Here is a 16,963-nt window from a genome sequence, read left to right as displayed (position 1 = left end):
GTGGGAAGGTGGTCCTGGGTGAAGAGAAAAAGCAGGCTGCACTGGACAGTGGTGGTGCACGCCTTTAGTCCTAGCATCTGGGAGGCAGGCAGATACCTGTGAGTTCAAGGCCAGCCTGGTTTACAGAGTTAGTTCCAGGACAGCCAGGGCTAAACAGAGAAACCAATAGTTGTCTCAAAACCAAAACAACGCAGTATTCCCATGTAGAATCACATGTGCATTCACTACCCACAGTACATGCTTTTTCCCAATCACCATTTTTTTTTTCTTTTTTAAATCAGAAATTTTCTTTGGTTAACTTACCTAAATCTACTCCAAGCTTCTGAGGAAGGACTCTGGGGATGTTTTCCAGCAATCCACCTCCAGTAATGTGAGCCAAGGCTTTGACACGTCCTGACCGTATGACAGGCAACAGTGAATGGCTATAGATCCTGGTTGGAGTTAGAAGCAAGTCCCCTGGGGATTGGAGAGACAAGACAAAAACTTAGTCCATACATTCGAAACCCAAACATAAAAACAATTCTGAAATGGATGAAGACTTGTGACCTTGCATCCTTCCATTTCAGGTAATTGATTTCCCCTGCGGTAGTTGCTCAGACATTTCCAGGCAGGACAGCAAGAGTCAGTTTACCTAAAGTCTGGTCACCACACCCATCAGGCGCTGGAGAGGAGTACTGCAGGGAAGACCTCTCCACAATCTTCCTCACAAGGCTAAACCCATTGCTGTGAAGACCAGATGAAGCTACCCCAACAACAACATCCCCTTCGACAATCCTTTCTAGTTGAGGAAGTTTCTGATCCCTCTCCATAGCGCCAACAGCAAATCCAGCGAGGTCATACTCGCCAGGAGGGTACATGTCGGGCATCTCTGCGGTCTCTCCACCTGGTGAGACAAGGACAAAGACATCCTGTGATTCTTACAAATCTGGTTAAACAGTGACAGAAGCTACACGTACCATCAACAACCAATGTGTAGCTCTATCCCGTACTCGATGTGCGGCCTGACATCTAGGGACAGTACGAATGGCGCACAGCGATGAGGGACACCTCTGCAGGCCACATGGTCTTCAGACATCAACTCTGATATGCTGATACTCAGCTGGACTTGACAACATGTCTACAACAGTGTGATTTCATAAGTGCTTTCAAGGTTTGCTTTTTAAAAAAATGATTGATATTTTATGTGTATGAATGTTTTGCTTGCATGTATCATGTATATATCTGGTACCCACAGAGGACAGCAGAGGACACTGGATCCCCTGGAACTGGAGTGACAGTGAGCTGCCACGTGGGCTCTCAGAGCCAAACCTACATTCTCTGGAAGAGCAGCAAATGCTCTTAACTTCCTGTCTCCAGCTCCTTAGTGTCACTCCAGCTTAGTGATAATAACAGCACAGGACCGCCCTACTCCAAGTGGTCGCACACCACCTCACCAGCACAGTGCTACACCCACATCACGTGAAGACACAACACAGGGAGGCAGCAGACTCCAACCTAGAAACTGTACTGTGGTCAGGGATGTGGGCATGTCTTTACTCCCAGCACAATAAGCTCGAGGTCAGCCTGGTCTATAAAATCGAGGTCTAGGACAGCCAGGGCTGTTAAACAGAGAAACTCTGTCTCAAAAAATGAAAATCAACAACCAACAGGTGAAAGGTAACTTTTGGCCTTGACATCTGATTTGTCTACAGACACAGTTGTGTGTGTTCCTCCACTGAGACAAGAGTCTTGCTATGTAGCCCAGGCTGGTTCAAACTCTCAGTAATCTTGCTTCAGCTGCCAAGTGCTAGGATTGTAGACACTGTAGGATTGTGCAACCTTGACGTGCAGTAGAAGTAACAGTTAACCCCCCATCTGCATATATGGTTTGGTTATACAATATGTGTATAAAACCCGTTATATTTTATTCTTTATGTCACTTCTGAGGGAAACCATAGTCGGACATACGCAATTCCAGGTGCACATCTCCCCTGTTTTAGAAACCCTTAGGAGGAAAAAGTCCTAAGCCCACCCAGGGAGGCTCTGGAGGAACAAGGAGATGACAGAGGAGAAAGATAAGCCTGCCTGGCAGTTCAGGAGATGAGATTAATGTAGGTAGTTTTAGCTACATCTCGTCTTCCTGTCTGTTCATGTAAAGTCTCCTTCACCAGCCACAAGAGAAATCACATTTTAGTTCTACATGACCAACAGGCAGCAGAGGGCCCGTGGGTCAAAGGGTCCATACCCAGGAGAGCACAGCCAGCTTGTCTACAGGCTCCAGCAATCCCAGCGATAACAGCTTCAGTTGTACTGAGGTCGAGCTTTCCACAGGAAAAGTAATCGAGGAAGAAGAGGGGCTCAGCCCCCTGTGCGAGGATGTCGTTGACACACATGGCAACCAGATCTTGACCAATGGTGTCATGCTTACTGCACAGCTGGGCAATCTGCAGGGTATAAGCAACCACACGGGGAATAAGCGCTACCTTTGTCTTGTCAATTCACCCAGGACAAAGACAAGTTACACAGTGCCCTTTTTCTTCTTTCAACCACTGGAACTCGAACACTGTGGTTTAAAATGTGTACCTGAGCTATAGGGTTAGAACAAATGGTTGCCAGGGCTCTTTTGAGCACATGTATGTTGTTAGGAAGAAATGGCTATTTGATACACATAGAAACCATTTGGAAGGCAAATCCCCCGTTCTCCTTCACAAAGCCGGTAATCACAAGTGTCTGATTACCTTCAGTTTAGTCCCAACACCATCTGTTCCAGACGCCAGGAGAGGATCTTTGAAACCAGCTGCTTTCAAATCAAAAAGACCAGCAAAGCCTCCAAGGTCAACACTGCAGCCTGTTGGACAAGAAACGAGTTACTTGTTGCATTTTAATTGATGAGTTCAACATGAACATTCCAACTGTTCTCCTGATAATGGCTGGGATATGAAGTACATAATGTTAGCGCTGAGAGCGGGAGAAGAGCCCCTGTGCCCACAGACCAGACCAAGACTTAACAATGACTTAGAAGATGTCCAACAATAATTTGAAAGACATCCCTCGACTAAATGTAAGGCCCAAATCAATTCTCAATACTGCTATGCTATTCACAGAGTACAGGGTCTAATTACCTGGTCTGGAGGTGGCTTTTGCTAAAGGCTGAATTTTCTTAACCAGCAGATTTCCGGCTGCAATGTCTACCCCAGATTCCTTGTAAGTCAGGCCCCTAAGGAAATGAAATAAAAACTAATTTCCTCAATGCCAGGAAAATTATTATTGTTTGTCTCTCTATGTGTTGAGGCTGCCCTGGATCTCACAAATTTGCTTGCCCCTGCCTCTGCTGGGATTCAAGGCATGCACCACCACACCCAGGAGGGAAAAATATTTAACTCCAACAAAACAAGACAAACAAAAAACACACAAAAGGGCTAGGGAAATGGCTCAGCACTTGCCATAGAAATGCTGGATGGATATGGCTGCCTGCTTATAATTTTGGCCTGAGCAAGTGGATATAGGGAACCTCCAAACGAGCTGGTTAGAGTCTAGCCAGACCAGGGAGCTGAGTTTGACTGACAGACCCTCTCTCAAAGGATAAGGTGAAGAGTCAAGATGATCTTCAATATCATCAGGCTAGCACATGTGGGAACACACATGCACACCCACACATACCCGAGTTCCTAAAGAAAAAAATAGCAGAAGGCATTTCATCTGGTTTTCATATCTACTAACCTGCTCAGAATGTTTTAAATCAGAGCCTGCACCCACCCGCACTCAGTGTTCTAAGCAGGCACAGGTAACTGGAACGGCTTCTCCTCCTTCCCAGCTGACCTGGATTTAACTGATGTGCACTGCCACACCTGCTGTGAACTTTTTTCTCAGCAGTATAAAATACGCACCCGATTTACCATCACAGCCATCTTTAAGTATATTGTTTAACTGAATGGCACAGTTTGGCACTGCCATCATTAACACCCCTTGTGCTCACCAGGTAAAACGGGAATTTCTGTGTGCATTACACGGGACCTCTCCGTTCCTAGTCCTCACCTGCAAACCTCTATCCTCCCTTACTGTCCCTATGTAGCTCAAATGGCCTCAAACTCCCAATATGGCAGCTTTAGTCTCCCCAGTGCTGACATTATAGACAAGAACCTTGCCTGGCCCCTTCTACTTTTAAACAGTTTTTTTTTTTTAAAACCACATCCATTCTCAGGCTAACGTCAGTTTGAGTAGAAATAAAATGTCAAATCAAATAAAGGAAAAAGAAATTAGAATTGTTAAAATTTTGTAAAAATATCCCTAAAAAAGTGTTCTTACTGTACCAGGGTATCAGCTATCAGTTTTCTTATTGCTGAGGGCCACAGAAACATGATGAATATTGCTTTATAAAAGCACAAAACTGTGTCTTGTCGGAATCAAGTTTGTGACTGGCACTGTGAACTTACTACTAGTCTCCCTGAGTGAAGCCGAGCTGCTCGGCGCCTGCAGTCCAGGGACACTCTCACACAGGACACAACGCCCTGCAGCTAACGACTGGCATCATGACATCTCAGTCTCCTCACCCTGAAGAACTCAGACTACAGTTAAGATTTAAGTGGTGGTGGCACATATCTTTAACCCCAGCACTCGGGAGGCAGAGGCAGGCGGATCTCTGGAGTTCGAGGCCAACCTGGCTTATAGGGCTGGTTCCAGGACAGTCTGTAGATACACAGTGAAACCCTGTCTCAAAAAATCCAAACCAACCAACCAAAATTTAAGTTCCTTGTTAGGCATAGCGGCACAGGCCATTGGATCTCTGTGAATTCTAGGGCAGGCAGGGTGTCATAGTGAGACTTGGTTAAAAAAGACAAAATCAAACCAAACCCAAAAAACAAACCACATTTCGGTCTCTTAAGGTAGAGAATTTCCATGAATTCTAGCATAGTATTTTAGTGTAATATATTTACAGAAGGGTTTAAAAACCTGCCTTTCACTCATGGTATAGCTTAAGCTGCTAAAAATTATTTTTTTTTGAGATGGCTCAGTGGTTAGGAACGTTTGTGGCTCTTCCAGATGAGGGCTTGGTTCCCAACATCCACATGGTGGCTCACAACCATCCTTAAGCTCAGTTCCATGACCTCTGAGGGCACCAAGCACATATGGTGCACATACATACATGTAGGCAAAACACTCATGCCATACATATACACACACCCACTGAAGAACTAAATAAAACTGTGATATTATGTAATTGTTTTTAAAAAATCAAAACACTCATGTGGCAACCAAGTTTATTTATTTATAAGGAAATATTTCTTAATAAACAAATCAGTAATTAAAAATACATTCAAGTAATAGTAAAGGGACAAACCAGGAACTGTGATTCAAGCTCAAGAATGTGTAACTACACAATGACTCGAGGACTGACAGTCGTCGTCATTACAATCTTGACAAATTTTTAAAGATAAGGAATTGCCAAGAAGAGTTTCCCATTCAACCAAATATTGCTTTGATCAGTTTTTTTTTGGGTGGGGTGGGGTGGGGCAGATATGCAAAGCCTTAGTAAAGACTGGTCTCAAATTTGAGCCCTCCTTGTCTCAGCTTATAAATAATAAAGATTCAAACAAAATACAAACCAAGATCCAGTCAGCTCCACAGACAGAACACCGAGTGACAGCATAGGCTTAGGAGAATTTCTTCTCCAGCCACGTAGGTCAGTTCTGAACCTGCCCCTGCTGCCCTGGAGGAATCTTTACCTGGGCCGCTGGAGGAAGGCCACAGCACGGAAGCCAATGTCCTTCCTATAAACTGCACCCTCAAACTTTATGACAGCAAGGCCTTTCCTGGCTTCGTCACAGGCTGACACAAGATTCTCCTGGACGGCTGTTACTGTGAGGACTCTGCCCCCGCTGGTCACCACTCTGCCATCTTTAAGAGCAGTACCCGCATGGAATACCTGGAGTCCTAAAGCTTGGGCCTCAGGAAACCCTGCAAACAAGCACAGTTAAAAAATGGGTGTTGTTTGTCTGAGACGGTCTTCACTGTGTAGACCAGGCTAGCCTCAAACTCAGTGATCCACCCACCTATGCTCTGCCTTCAAGTCCCAGGTTTAAAGGCATCATGCCCTGCAACAAAGACTTTGAAAAACGATTCATCCTGGGCTGTGGCCCTATTTTAAAAATTCCTGTTTCTGGGGAGTGAGAAAAAGAGAACAAAGCCGTAGGTTCAGTGAGGGAGGGGAGTTGGTAGAGTTCCTTTTTCTTCACAAGAGGTTTAAGAGACCTGGATTCTATAACATGCGAGACAGCCTCGCTCCCCGCCACACCGCAGTCTCCTACCCTCTTCTCCTTAGAGCACCTGGTGTGGAAAAGTGTCACCCAGGATCCCTGAGGGGTCTGACAACAGCGCCACCCAGCACATATAACTTGATGCCTGCTGGGCATGTCTAATACTGTTCTACAAGAATCACTATTATACTTCCTAGGGGAAATTTCAGCAGGACAGAGGCTCTTGGTTCAATCTCATTTCTCCATTCCTTTTCAAAAGCAAACAATTCCTGACTGAGATTACAAGATAGGCTTCTTGCTTATTTTTTCTGGGCAGGAGAACAACGCTCTTGAAGCAAACACATGATGGATTACTACTAAAGGCTGCACTACAATGTGCTGGGGAACCATGGAGGCCTTGGTCTGTGTGTACAACTGAGCTGGCGCTTCATCTTCATTTATAATCAGACTTACTGCCATCTAAGTAGATACATTATGGGCAGTGGAGGCAGGGGCAGGAGGATGTCTGTGTTCGAAGCCAGCCTGGTCTACAGAGCTAGTTGCAGGACAGCTAGGGCTGTAACAGAGAAACCCTGTCTTCAAAACCCACTAAAAAAACAAAAAAACCACCCCTCCCAAAACAACAACAACAAAGGGTAACCTTTCAAACTTGAATTCTGCCGCAGAAACCACAATCTGGCATGCTGCTCACTAATGAGCCAAACTGCATCAAGTAGAGTTTGTGCGTTTAAAATCTGATTCCTGCTAACAATGCTGATTCTCACATCCACTACCACCCTGGCTCTGGGAAGGTGGAAGTGCAAGGCTGCAAAGGGATTATTCTGGAACCTGACGAGGCCACTCACGTTTCCTGGTGCAGGAAAGGACATCAATGGCAGCTCTTTAGATACACTAAGCCAAGTCTCTCAAGGGTCTGATGGCTTCAGACCCTCAATAGGCACAGGCACCTGTTCCACTGTAACCCACCTCTTAAACACTGCTATTCACCTGTTATCTCCACACCCTTGCTGTAGGCTCCAGGATACCCTTTACTCGCCATGACAACAGTTATGGCAGTGTGGTTTTCCAGCCAAACAGGCAGAGACGCACTCAGCTGGCCATCTAAGGTGGACCGAATCACTTCATAAAGGTCACTTTTAAGAAGTGGGAGGATTACCTGGAAGAACAGAACCAATATGGTAGATGAGATGAACTTAAATATTTTATTCAACGGGATACCAACTGTTTCTCAAAAGCAGTTATTTCAAGACTAAAAAACTGTGTGAACAAAATAATGCTTTTCTTCTAAACCTCTGCCTCCTAACAACTGGGATTAAAGACACATACCACCATACCAGGCAATATTCTATTCACTGTTACCCACTTGGCATTCTGGATCACCAAAACGGCAATTAAACTCCAAAACTTTTGGGCCATCTTTGGTCAGCATTATACCAGCATAGAGAATTCCTTCATTGAGAGAGAGAGAGAGAGAGAGAGAGAGAGAGAGAGAGAAATCTGTAATGATGTAGTGACAACAGTAGATTATAACCATAAAACCTACACTATGAACTGTTTTTTGAGATGAAGCCTCATGTATCTCAGGTTGAACTTGAATCAATTTTGTAGTTGAGGATGGTCCTGAACTTCTGATCCTCTTGTGTGGGATTGTAAGTGTGCCCCACCACACCAAAGTATATGGTCCTAGAGATAGATAGGCTTCAATGTGTGCTAGGCAAGCATTCCATCAACCAAGCTACAACCCCAGTCCTAGACTATAATAACCTCTGAATACTAAACGTTTTAATACAATTACAGCTGTAGAAAAAGAGAGAACAAGTTCCAGCCACAGTAGAATGTTACTACACAATGATTCACGCCAGCCAGCTTACCTGTGTAAGGCACACCCTCCTGCTTCATGCCATCCACTGTTCTCTGAAGAATAGTGTCTTTAATTTTTAGTAACAAATCTTTAGGAACCTGGGGAACACACAGAAACATTTAAATGTAATTAACTAAAATCATTTTAGGCTGGGTGTATATACCACCCAGTAATACACCGTTAATTCCAACACCTGGGAGGCAAAGGCAGGTAGATTGTGAGTTTGAGACTAGCCTGGTTCACATAAAGAGTTCCACGGCCAAGGCCATAAAAGAGACCCTGTTTCAAAACAAAATAAAACAAAGCACCACCACAATGGCCCTTAACTTTACAGAACAGGAAAGAACTCAGATCCAAGAACACATTTGTTGCAAATGTCTGTGCCTGACTACTTTCATTTCTTCTTAATTCTTCACCAAACATCAAAATAACAGCGCTCTGAGCCTGGCAAGTGATGTCAGATACAGGCCTGCTCACTTGCTGTCAGTAAATCAGTGACAGTCAGTGTTTCACCTCAACAGGGCTTAAAAACATGTACCTCCCAAGTACCTCAAAGTTTCCTCAGCTATAAGGAATATATATTTATGCTGAAATAAGGACTTCTCTCCTCTCCTCGTGCTCCTTAGTGTAGCCTTCTAGTATATGATATTCCAAGCAAATTTTTAAGCCTACATATTCATGCATAGCTTGTAAGTTTATTGTGGAAATTAAGCTTACAGTTATCTCAAAAAATACACTGTTAATGAAACTTATAAAAAGATGCTTTGCTGTTTCTTGAGACAGGGTCTCACCACACAGTCCAGGCTGTCCTAAAACAAATAAAAAGGATTTCCAGAGAGCTAATCCACTCTACTTCAACAATGGAGATTTTTCTTTTCTTAGCTCCTCCTGCCTCTGCCTCCCAAGGACTGGGATTAAAGGCGTGCAGCACTGCATCTGGCCAATGCAGGTTTTGCCACAGAATAACACAGAATTGGGAACAGCACCTGCCAGTTTCAAACACAGACCGCAGTTATGGCCCGTTCTAGGTCTCAATTTGTCACACATACGTATCTGTTTTATGTGCTGGGCCTGGGTCCAGAGAGGAAGAGAATAATTCTAGGTCTCAGGGATTAAATACAGGGCACACAAGCTGGGAGAGGATACAGCCAGAAATCATTGTAGTTCCTATTTCTTGGACTGGCTGTTAGCTCCTCAAAGGCTTTCAGAAGTGCTTATTAGAGACCTGAAGAGGTGACTTCTCACTTGGAAGACATCCAGTGATGTCTCACTGCTCATTAGTGATGGTGTACAGTACCTGAGGTGTTGGGCAATAGGCTCCCATTCCCCCTGTGTTGGGGCCCTCATCTCCATCCAGCAATCGCTTATGGTCCTGTGCTGGAGGCATTGGGGCCACTGTCTTCCCATCGGTGAAACACAGACACTGTGGAGAAACCAGATTAGTTCACTTAGGTTAAATGTAAAACGTCAAACAGGACTCAGGAAAAGCTCTCATTTCTGAAGAAAACTTGAATAATAATTCTCATTACATGGCAGGAACCAGAAGATCTCGGCTATTCCTGGTAAAGGAGCTGTCATGTGCAGCAGCCTAGGGAGAAACCGGGTTCTATCCTGGACAAAGACCAACCGCTCTACTGCTTAGACTGCCAGGTATTCACACTGGATACAAGGCAATGCTATCTCAGCACTCACTGTGTAAAAAGCTGTATGTGAAACATGAGTCTATAGAATCTCCATAGTATGATATAAGTCCAAGTATTCTCACTAATGTCTAGGGCAGTGGTTCTCAACAAGTGACCCCAGGGATGATGGGGTGGGGGAGTGAAAGACCCTTTCACAGGGTCTCCTAAGACCATTGGAAAACACAAATATTTATATTATGACTCATAAAAGCAAAATTACAGTTATGAAGTAGTAATAAAAATAACTTTATGGTTGGGGGTCATCATAACATGAGGAACTGTATTAAAGGGTCACAGCATGTGGAAGATTGAGAACCATTGGCCTAAGTGATGATTAAGATAGAACACATTTCCTCATCTGAATCCTAAGTGAGTACAAATTCTCTTTTTAAAACCGCTCTGTTCTCAGATGATGTCAACAGAGTAAATGGAGTCTGTTTTGGGGCACGTTAAAGGCAAGGTGACGGCTGTACGTACAGACACTTCTTCCCCGTCCAGGAACTCTTCCACAACAACTGTTTCTCCAGCTGCTCCAAAAGACTTTTCCTAATTGTAGTTGAAACAAAAGGCTTTATAAATCTTAAAGCTTTTGACATTTACCCGACTGACTTGTACAGAACTGCCCTACTTGAGTCAGAAAATACACAAGCACTGTAACTTCTTTCTGAAGACCTAATGTATGTATGAACTGTTCTGGTCTTCGATGTGCTAGTTAGCAGGTAGAGCTCACATTCCCAAAACTTTCATAATCACCATTTACTCTTTATTCCTGGTTATGACTATGTATGGTTGGTTTACAAAAATTATACAAAACCATGTTTGTGAAAATAGATTGTTCTAAGAGGTTAAGTCATAATCACTGACATGGATTATGAAAGAGACACTGCATTCATGCACTGTGCTACTTTTGTTAAGACTTGGGACACACAGGACAAATGCCCTCGTGTCATGGATGCGTGGAGAGTTATCTGTAAGTTCCCTGGGTCAAAGACTTTCATCATTCAGCAGCAGACACCACAATGTTAGAACTTCAAAAGAATGAACCAGGAATTGGCACAGCTCTGTACTAAGCATTTTCTAGAAACGGATAACACATAGTACAAAGAAAACCAACTTTCCAGTGTGTTGGGACATTTGGAACCCACTTTGTGAGCTTACAACACTTATTTACACAAAGAGCAAACCCTTCAGAAGTACCCACCTACCTGCATGATCTCCCGTACAGCTTTGCAGGCCTCCTCTTTGTTCTTTGCAACAATCACTCCTTTCCCAGCTGCAAGGCCACTGGCCTTCACAACCAAAGCAGGAAAGTTTGCGCTGTGAAGATAGGGCACTTTTTAATCATCTGATAAAACCTCCACAATGCGAACATTTAAATATTTTGTGATTTGTAATAGTATGTTTCAGCAAAATTGAACAGCATATAGAAAAAAAATTACCCCAGTATCATTTCATGTGTTTCTTGCCAAGTTTTTTTTACATATACCCCTTTATAATTTTGATCATACAGCATTTTTTGATAATACAATTTTGCTTTTGTCGCATATAGTGAGGTCAAATAAGCAATAATCTTTAAAAAAGCAAGCAGATTTACAGAGCAGATATGAAATATATGCATCTGAGAGTTTCACTTAAGTAAAAGATACTGAAATTTGAGACTAACACAGGCAGATACCCACAGAATGTTTCCAGAAATACACAAAGCAATGAAGTAAGACTGGAGATCTGGAAGGAGGTTTAACCAGTAAGTAACAGAGCTGTCACTTACCCAAGGCATCTGGCTACTAGGATAATAATAATATTCAGTGTTTAATAAACCCTGTGGGATGAAGAATGAGTAAAGAATGAACTTGGGCCAGCGAGGTGGCTGACCTGAGTTTGATCCCTAGAACCCACATGGTGGAGAGAACTGATTTGTACAAGTTGTCTTCTGATTCTGTATGTGTCAAGTCGGATACACACAATAAATGAGAGGTTAAACGTTTTCCATATGTAGAAGAGAAAGTACCCAGGTTCGATTCCCAGCACCCACATAGCAGCTCAAAATTGTCTGTAACTCCAATCCCAGGGGATCTAAGCCCTCTTTTAAGTTTTTTTTTAGACACCAGACCATTCATGAAGGTGAAACACCCATATACGTAAAATAACAAATAAATCTAAAAAACCATTTAGAAATTCATTAACTCTGCCAGGTATGGTGTCTCACACCCGTTATCCCAGCACTGGGAAGCTGAAGCAGGAGTCAGTTTAAGATCTTGTTGCTGTAATAACACATTGCTGCTTGTCAGTTGCAGGGCAGTATGTATCCAGACAGCAGCATATAATCTACATGATTATTTAAGGGGAGCATGTATAGAATCCTAGGCTTTGGTTCCCTTTCGGCTTGAGACTGGATCCAAGTAGTCCAGGTTGGCTCTGAACTGATACTTCAGCACCCGTTTCCCAAGTGCTAGAGAACCCCATCTTATTGTGGTGTTGAAAAAGGAAGTTATTTTTTTATTGAGCGTTATCTTTTCCATAACAGATTCAATGTAAAAGCCTATGAACTAACTTTGTGTTTCCTTTTTATCTTTTTCTTTCTTTCTTTCTTTTTTTTCTGGCTGGCCTCAAACTCAGAGATTTGCCTGCTTCTGCCTCCTGGGTAGTGCGATTAAATATGGGTGCCACCACTGCCTGGCAGGCAGAGGCAGGTGGAACTCTGTGAGTTTGAGGCCAGCCTGGTCTACAGAGTGAGTGCTAGGACAGCCATGGCTACACAGTGAAAAAAAACCAACCAACTAACAACAACAACAACAACAACAACAACAACCCAACCTAAACAAACCAAACCAGAAAAGCACCTGTCCTTCCACCCACCTCATAATAAAGCTGCAGGCATCTTCAGGTTTGGTGAATGCTCTCCACTGTGCAGTTGGAATTCCATTTCGGTCCATAAATTCTTTGGCAAACTTTTTACTGGACTCTAACTGAGCTGCTTGTGCTGTGGGGCCAAAGCATCGTATTCCTGCACAGGTCAGGTTCCCAACAATCCCTACAGAAGCAAACAAATCCATTTTTTATGCTGAATATGAATTATGATTAGGTTAAATCTATATTGAGTCAAGGGGCAGGCGAACTAGTAGTTATAATAGCTTAAGGTTTTCATGCTGTCTTTTCTTTACTAGCAGAATATTACTAAGAGGTGATTCTAGGTGTACAAAAAGAGCAGTGCAACGTGGCATCAGAGCCCCAGCTAACTAAGAGGATGGGGAAGGAGCCCACAAACTGTAAATCAACTCGATTACTATAACTAGACATCATCTCAAAACAAAACATCCAGACAAACAAAAAAGACCTAGCAAAAAGTGAATTGTTCTATGTGAATATCTGGATTTGTCCTATTGAATACAGATTACTAAAGACACTAGAATAGAGTAGAAGAAATACAGAATTTAATCCCCATTTCATTTTATTATTGAAGGCTGGGGGTAAAACCAAGAACCTGGGGGTAAACCTGGAACCCACCAACTTTCAGGGGTAGAAAGATCCTCTTCTATTGTGCTATTACGAATCCCCACCCACACCTGGATCCAATGCTCCCTAAACTTCTAATGGCAGTGAGCATGTTGTAATCCTGAGATATGAACTTTACCTGCAGCCAGAGGGGCCTCTGGTCCAACCACCACAAACTCAATCTTCTCATCTTTGCAGAACTGAGCAAGGACAGCATGATCATCGACCGAGACAGCTGTGAACAGAAAACATAAACCCATACATATGCAGCTAACCAAATAAAACAAGTACCATCCTTAGTAAGGAACTTAAAAACTAAAATTGTTGATTTTGCTTTTGTGGTACAGTGAGTAATTTTCACCATGAGATATTCCAAATAATGCATTAGGTTAAACAAAGCTCAGTACCCTACCATCACAACAACCAGTTCAGTGACTCCTCAACACCAACAATGTGATTGTTCTCGTCACCAGTGCTGATCACACAGTAAACAGACAAACCCAGAGAATGTACTCAGGAACTCTTTCAAACATCACACATAAAATGCCTTTAACCTACATGGGGCACTTGCTATCTTTTCAGTCACAGTGGTTCATAAGGCTTAAAATACACTATGTTATGTTTACCACACATAGGTAGAATTCATGTCACATTTTAAACAGAAATCTACCTTATTATAGGCCAAATTTGAGCTATCACTTTTTAATCAACAAATATTAACCACCACCCCCTATTCTGAAACATAATTACCAGCATTTGAGATCTTTCCAGAACAGGCAGTGCCTGCATTTCCTGGGGCAACCAACACTTGTTTGACATGAAGAGACTGTGCAAGTTTCCAGGCCAGAGTATGTTCCCTTCCTCCACTGCCAATCACAAGAACTCGGGCTGCCATTGCTGTCTGCAAAGCAGGGATTCAGGAGCAAAATAAAACCTGCAGAAAGAAAACCACAGTTGACATTTTAAAATGCATATATTTTAGAAAACACAATTTTTCTTTTTTGGTGGTGTTTTATTTTGCTATCTTTTCTGTGTGCCAGGGTTTTGCCTGCATGTGCAGCATGAATAATACAAAACCAGAGACATAAATTGGGGTTCAACCAGAAAAGCAATGCAGAGATCCATCTGCCTGGCCTCCCAAATTCTAGGATTAAAGGTGTGTGTCACCATGCACATATGTCTGTGTACTACAGGTGTGCCTGGTTTCCATAGAGGCCAGAAGGGGTTGTTGGATCCCCTGGTACTGGTATTTGGGTGGTTTTGAACCACTATGTGGATGCTGGTAATTGAACCCCAGTCCCCGGGAAGAGTGAGCCCATGCCGTCAGTCATTCCTTTCGTTTTTGAGAAAGTTACACTATGTTGCTCAAGCTAACCTCAAACTCATGGTAAATGTTTGGTCTTTGCCATCTTCCAAGTGTTGGGAATACAGGCAGGTACTATCACACCTGGCTATAGAAATTATAATTTATAAATAGCATTTTAACATAATCATGTTTTCATACAAGTCACATTTTCACCCAGAGGTCCATTATTTAGAAACTGGGATTTATGGGAGGACATGGTGGCTCACACTTACTCCCAGTACTCAGGCAGCAGAGGCCTCAGTGAACAAAACAAGAGCTAGAGAGATGGCCCAGGTTGCTCTTCCAGAGAACTGAGGTCCAATTCCTAGCATACACAAGGTGGCTAACAACCATCTATACTTCCAGACCCTGAGGACCCAATTGCCTTCACTGGCTTCCTTGGGCACAAGGTACACATGTGGTAAACAAGCATGTAGGTAAAACAACAACAAAAACAAAACCTTCAAAACTTGGAAAGACATGACCACAATGAGGTAGAAACGCTTATAGTTAGTTTCAGGAAAGAATGCTAGTTCAGCTCTTGCTAGGCTGAGGGCCCTTCATGCTTCATGTGCTGTACTTAAAACATTTTGTGAGGTATTAGTGGAAACAATGTAACTAAAGTATTTAGAGATGGCAATGACAAGGTTTAGGTAAGGGCACTAGGGTGGATGGAGCACCCATGATTAAATGGAAGAAGGTTTTTAAGATATTGTCTCACTACGGAGTCCTGGTTGACTCACAATTCAGACACATTGCTACCGCTGCCTCTGGAGTGAGTCCTAAGTTTTTTTTTTTTTGACTAAGAGGGACAGAGATCAAACAAATGCAAGCATGCACGCCATGTCTCATGAACCTAAGCTGTTTCCACTTCCTGGCTTTTACGAATAGTGCTGCTATGAACACAGCTGAGCAAATGTCTTTGTGGTATGAGTGTGTATCCTTTGGGTATATGTCCAAGAGTGGTATTGCTGGGTCCTGACGTGTATATTGATTCCTAATTTTCTAAGAGAAAGTCGGAGGAGAGGAAGGAATGAGACCTGGGATTGGTATGTAAAATGAGAAAAGATTGTTTAAAAAAAAAAATGAACCAAGATAACATTAAAATATCGTATACCACAAAGTATCCAGAAATAGAAAATGCTAATTTGTTATACCTTTGCTCACCTAAATTGATACCTCAGGTATAAACAATTTATCAAGACGGGAAGTGGAGTTTAGCAATAAAGTTGTTGTGAATTTGGCAGTAGTCACTCACACCTTTAATCCCAGCACTCCGGAGGCAAAGGCAGGTTTATCTCTGGGAGTTAAACTGGAGGACAGCAGCCAGGGGTACTCAGATAATCCCTGTCTCAAAAAAAAAAAAAACCTTGTATTCAAATTCTAGCACCAAACACGGGTGTGTGTGCAAAGAAAATTTACCTAAGCAGAAGATTGTTACAGGAAAAAGGAAACTGTCGTTTGTAAATTCTAAATTGATACTTTAGTTTGGGATTGCATATTTAAAGTAAAATCTAACAGTCTGGTGAGTGGCTCATCAGTTACGAGCACTTAGCACTCTTGCAGAAGACGTGTTTAATCTCCCATCACCTACATGGTGACTCACAAACATCCTAACTCTAGTTCCACAGATGGAACGACTTCTTCCGGCTTCTTCGGTCACTGCAAGCACGTGGGGGCATGGCAAAGACGTCTACACTTAAAAGAAGGCTTTTAGTTCAATTCTAAGTGTCTTAGAAATAGCTGAAGACCAATTTTCATCTACTATTCAGAATCTGTGAAACAGTACTGCTCCCTACATCAGGAGACCGGGAGAGAATTTTCTTGGGTGTCAGTTAATTAGTAGGTAGCTTATGATGAAAATAAGAGTCAGGTAAAGACAGAATAGAAGAACCGGGTAAAAACATTCCCAAAGATTTGTCAGGAAAGTAGAAACCAAACACTAAAGTGGTCCAGCTAAACCGTTATTGACAAAGACCCATCGATGTACAGGTCTGTCTTTAAAAGCCACAGATACACAGAAACCTGGCTCCATCTCAGAACCAGAAAGCGGGAAAGGAGATCAAGGCCGACCTCGCTCCAGGCCGTGCAGACCACAGGGCCCTACCCGCCAGCTAACCAGTCTCGATAGCAACACCAGTCGGTGAGGTTAAATCCACAAGCAAAAGCATAAACGCAGGCCACGCACCGTCTTAAAAACACAGGGGTTCACGCACCTGCAAGCCCGGCCACGCTGCCGCCGCACGCACCCGCCGGAAGCTGGCCCGGGGAATCCGGCGCGCGCCGGCCTCTGCCCCGCCCCCGGCGGGCTCCGCCGCCCATTGGCCGGCCGTCCTCGGTCTCCGCCCGC

At 43.3% G+C, this 16,963-nt stretch overlaps 1 protein-coding gene and 1 long non-coding RNA gene across 3 annotated transcripts in view; one reads left to right on the top strand and one right to left on the bottom strand.

The window, feature by feature from the left end:
* Positions 1 to 3,240, top strand: part of LOC146895727 (uncharacterized) — a 24,539-nt gene extending 21,299 nt beyond the window's left edge. Inside the window, exon 2 of the long non-coding RNA XR_015000656.2 lies at positions 567 to 3,240. This is a non-coding gene — a long non-coding RNA (uncharacterized LOC146895727). The remainder of the gene's footprint in view (positions 1 to 566) is intronic.
* Positions 1 to 16,963, bottom strand: part of Gart (phosphoribosylglycinamide formyltransferase, phosphoribosylglycinamide synthetase, phosphoribosylaminoimidazole synthetase) — a 22,777-nt gene extending 5,814 nt beyond the window's left edge. Inside the window, exons 1-16 of one of the 2 annotated variants that reach the window (XM_085685778.2) lie at positions 16,830 to 16,963; positions 14,019 to 14,202; positions 13,408 to 13,503; positions 12,633 to 12,807; positions 10,982 to 11,093; positions 10,254 to 10,322; positions 9,392 to 9,517; positions 8,105 to 8,192; positions 7,597 to 7,682; positions 7,221 to 7,389; positions 5,703 to 5,934; positions 3,102 to 3,196; positions 2,718 to 2,827; positions 2,225 to 2,423; positions 632 to 883; positions 304 to 456 (exon numbers count right to left, since the gene is read on the bottom strand). In XM_085685778.2, the coding sequence (XP_085541904.2) occupies positions 304 to 456; positions 632 to 883; positions 2,225 to 2,423; positions 2,718 to 2,827; positions 3,102 to 3,196; positions 5,703 to 5,934; positions 7,221 to 7,389; positions 7,597 to 7,682; positions 8,105 to 8,192; positions 9,392 to 9,517; positions 10,254 to 10,322; positions 10,982 to 11,093; positions 12,633 to 12,807; positions 13,408 to 13,503; positions 14,019 to 14,163 (2,107 nt within the window). In that variant the 5' untranslated portion in view covers positions 14,164 to 14,202; positions 16,830 to 16,963. Of the gene's footprint in view, positions 1 to 303; positions 457 to 631; positions 884 to 2,224; positions 2,424 to 2,717; positions 2,828 to 3,101; positions 3,197 to 5,702; positions 5,935 to 7,220; positions 7,390 to 7,596; positions 7,683 to 8,104; positions 8,193 to 9,391; positions 9,518 to 10,253; positions 10,323 to 10,981; positions 11,094 to 12,632; positions 12,808 to 13,407; positions 13,504 to 14,018; positions 14,203 to 16,801 lie in introns of both variants that reach the window. The other variant, XM_048422943.3, reaches the window with a different exon arrangement.

The sequence above is a fragment of the Myodes glareolus genome, chromosome 2 (genome assembly GCF_982192425.1).
Source record: "Myodes glareolus chromosome 2, mMyoGla1.1, whole genome shotgun sequence".
Classification (NCBI taxonomy): Eukaryota; Metazoa; Chordata; class Mammalia; order Rodentia; family Cricetidae; genus Myodes; species Myodes glareolus.
This window is presented reverse-complemented; position numbering and strand designations above follow the sequence as displayed.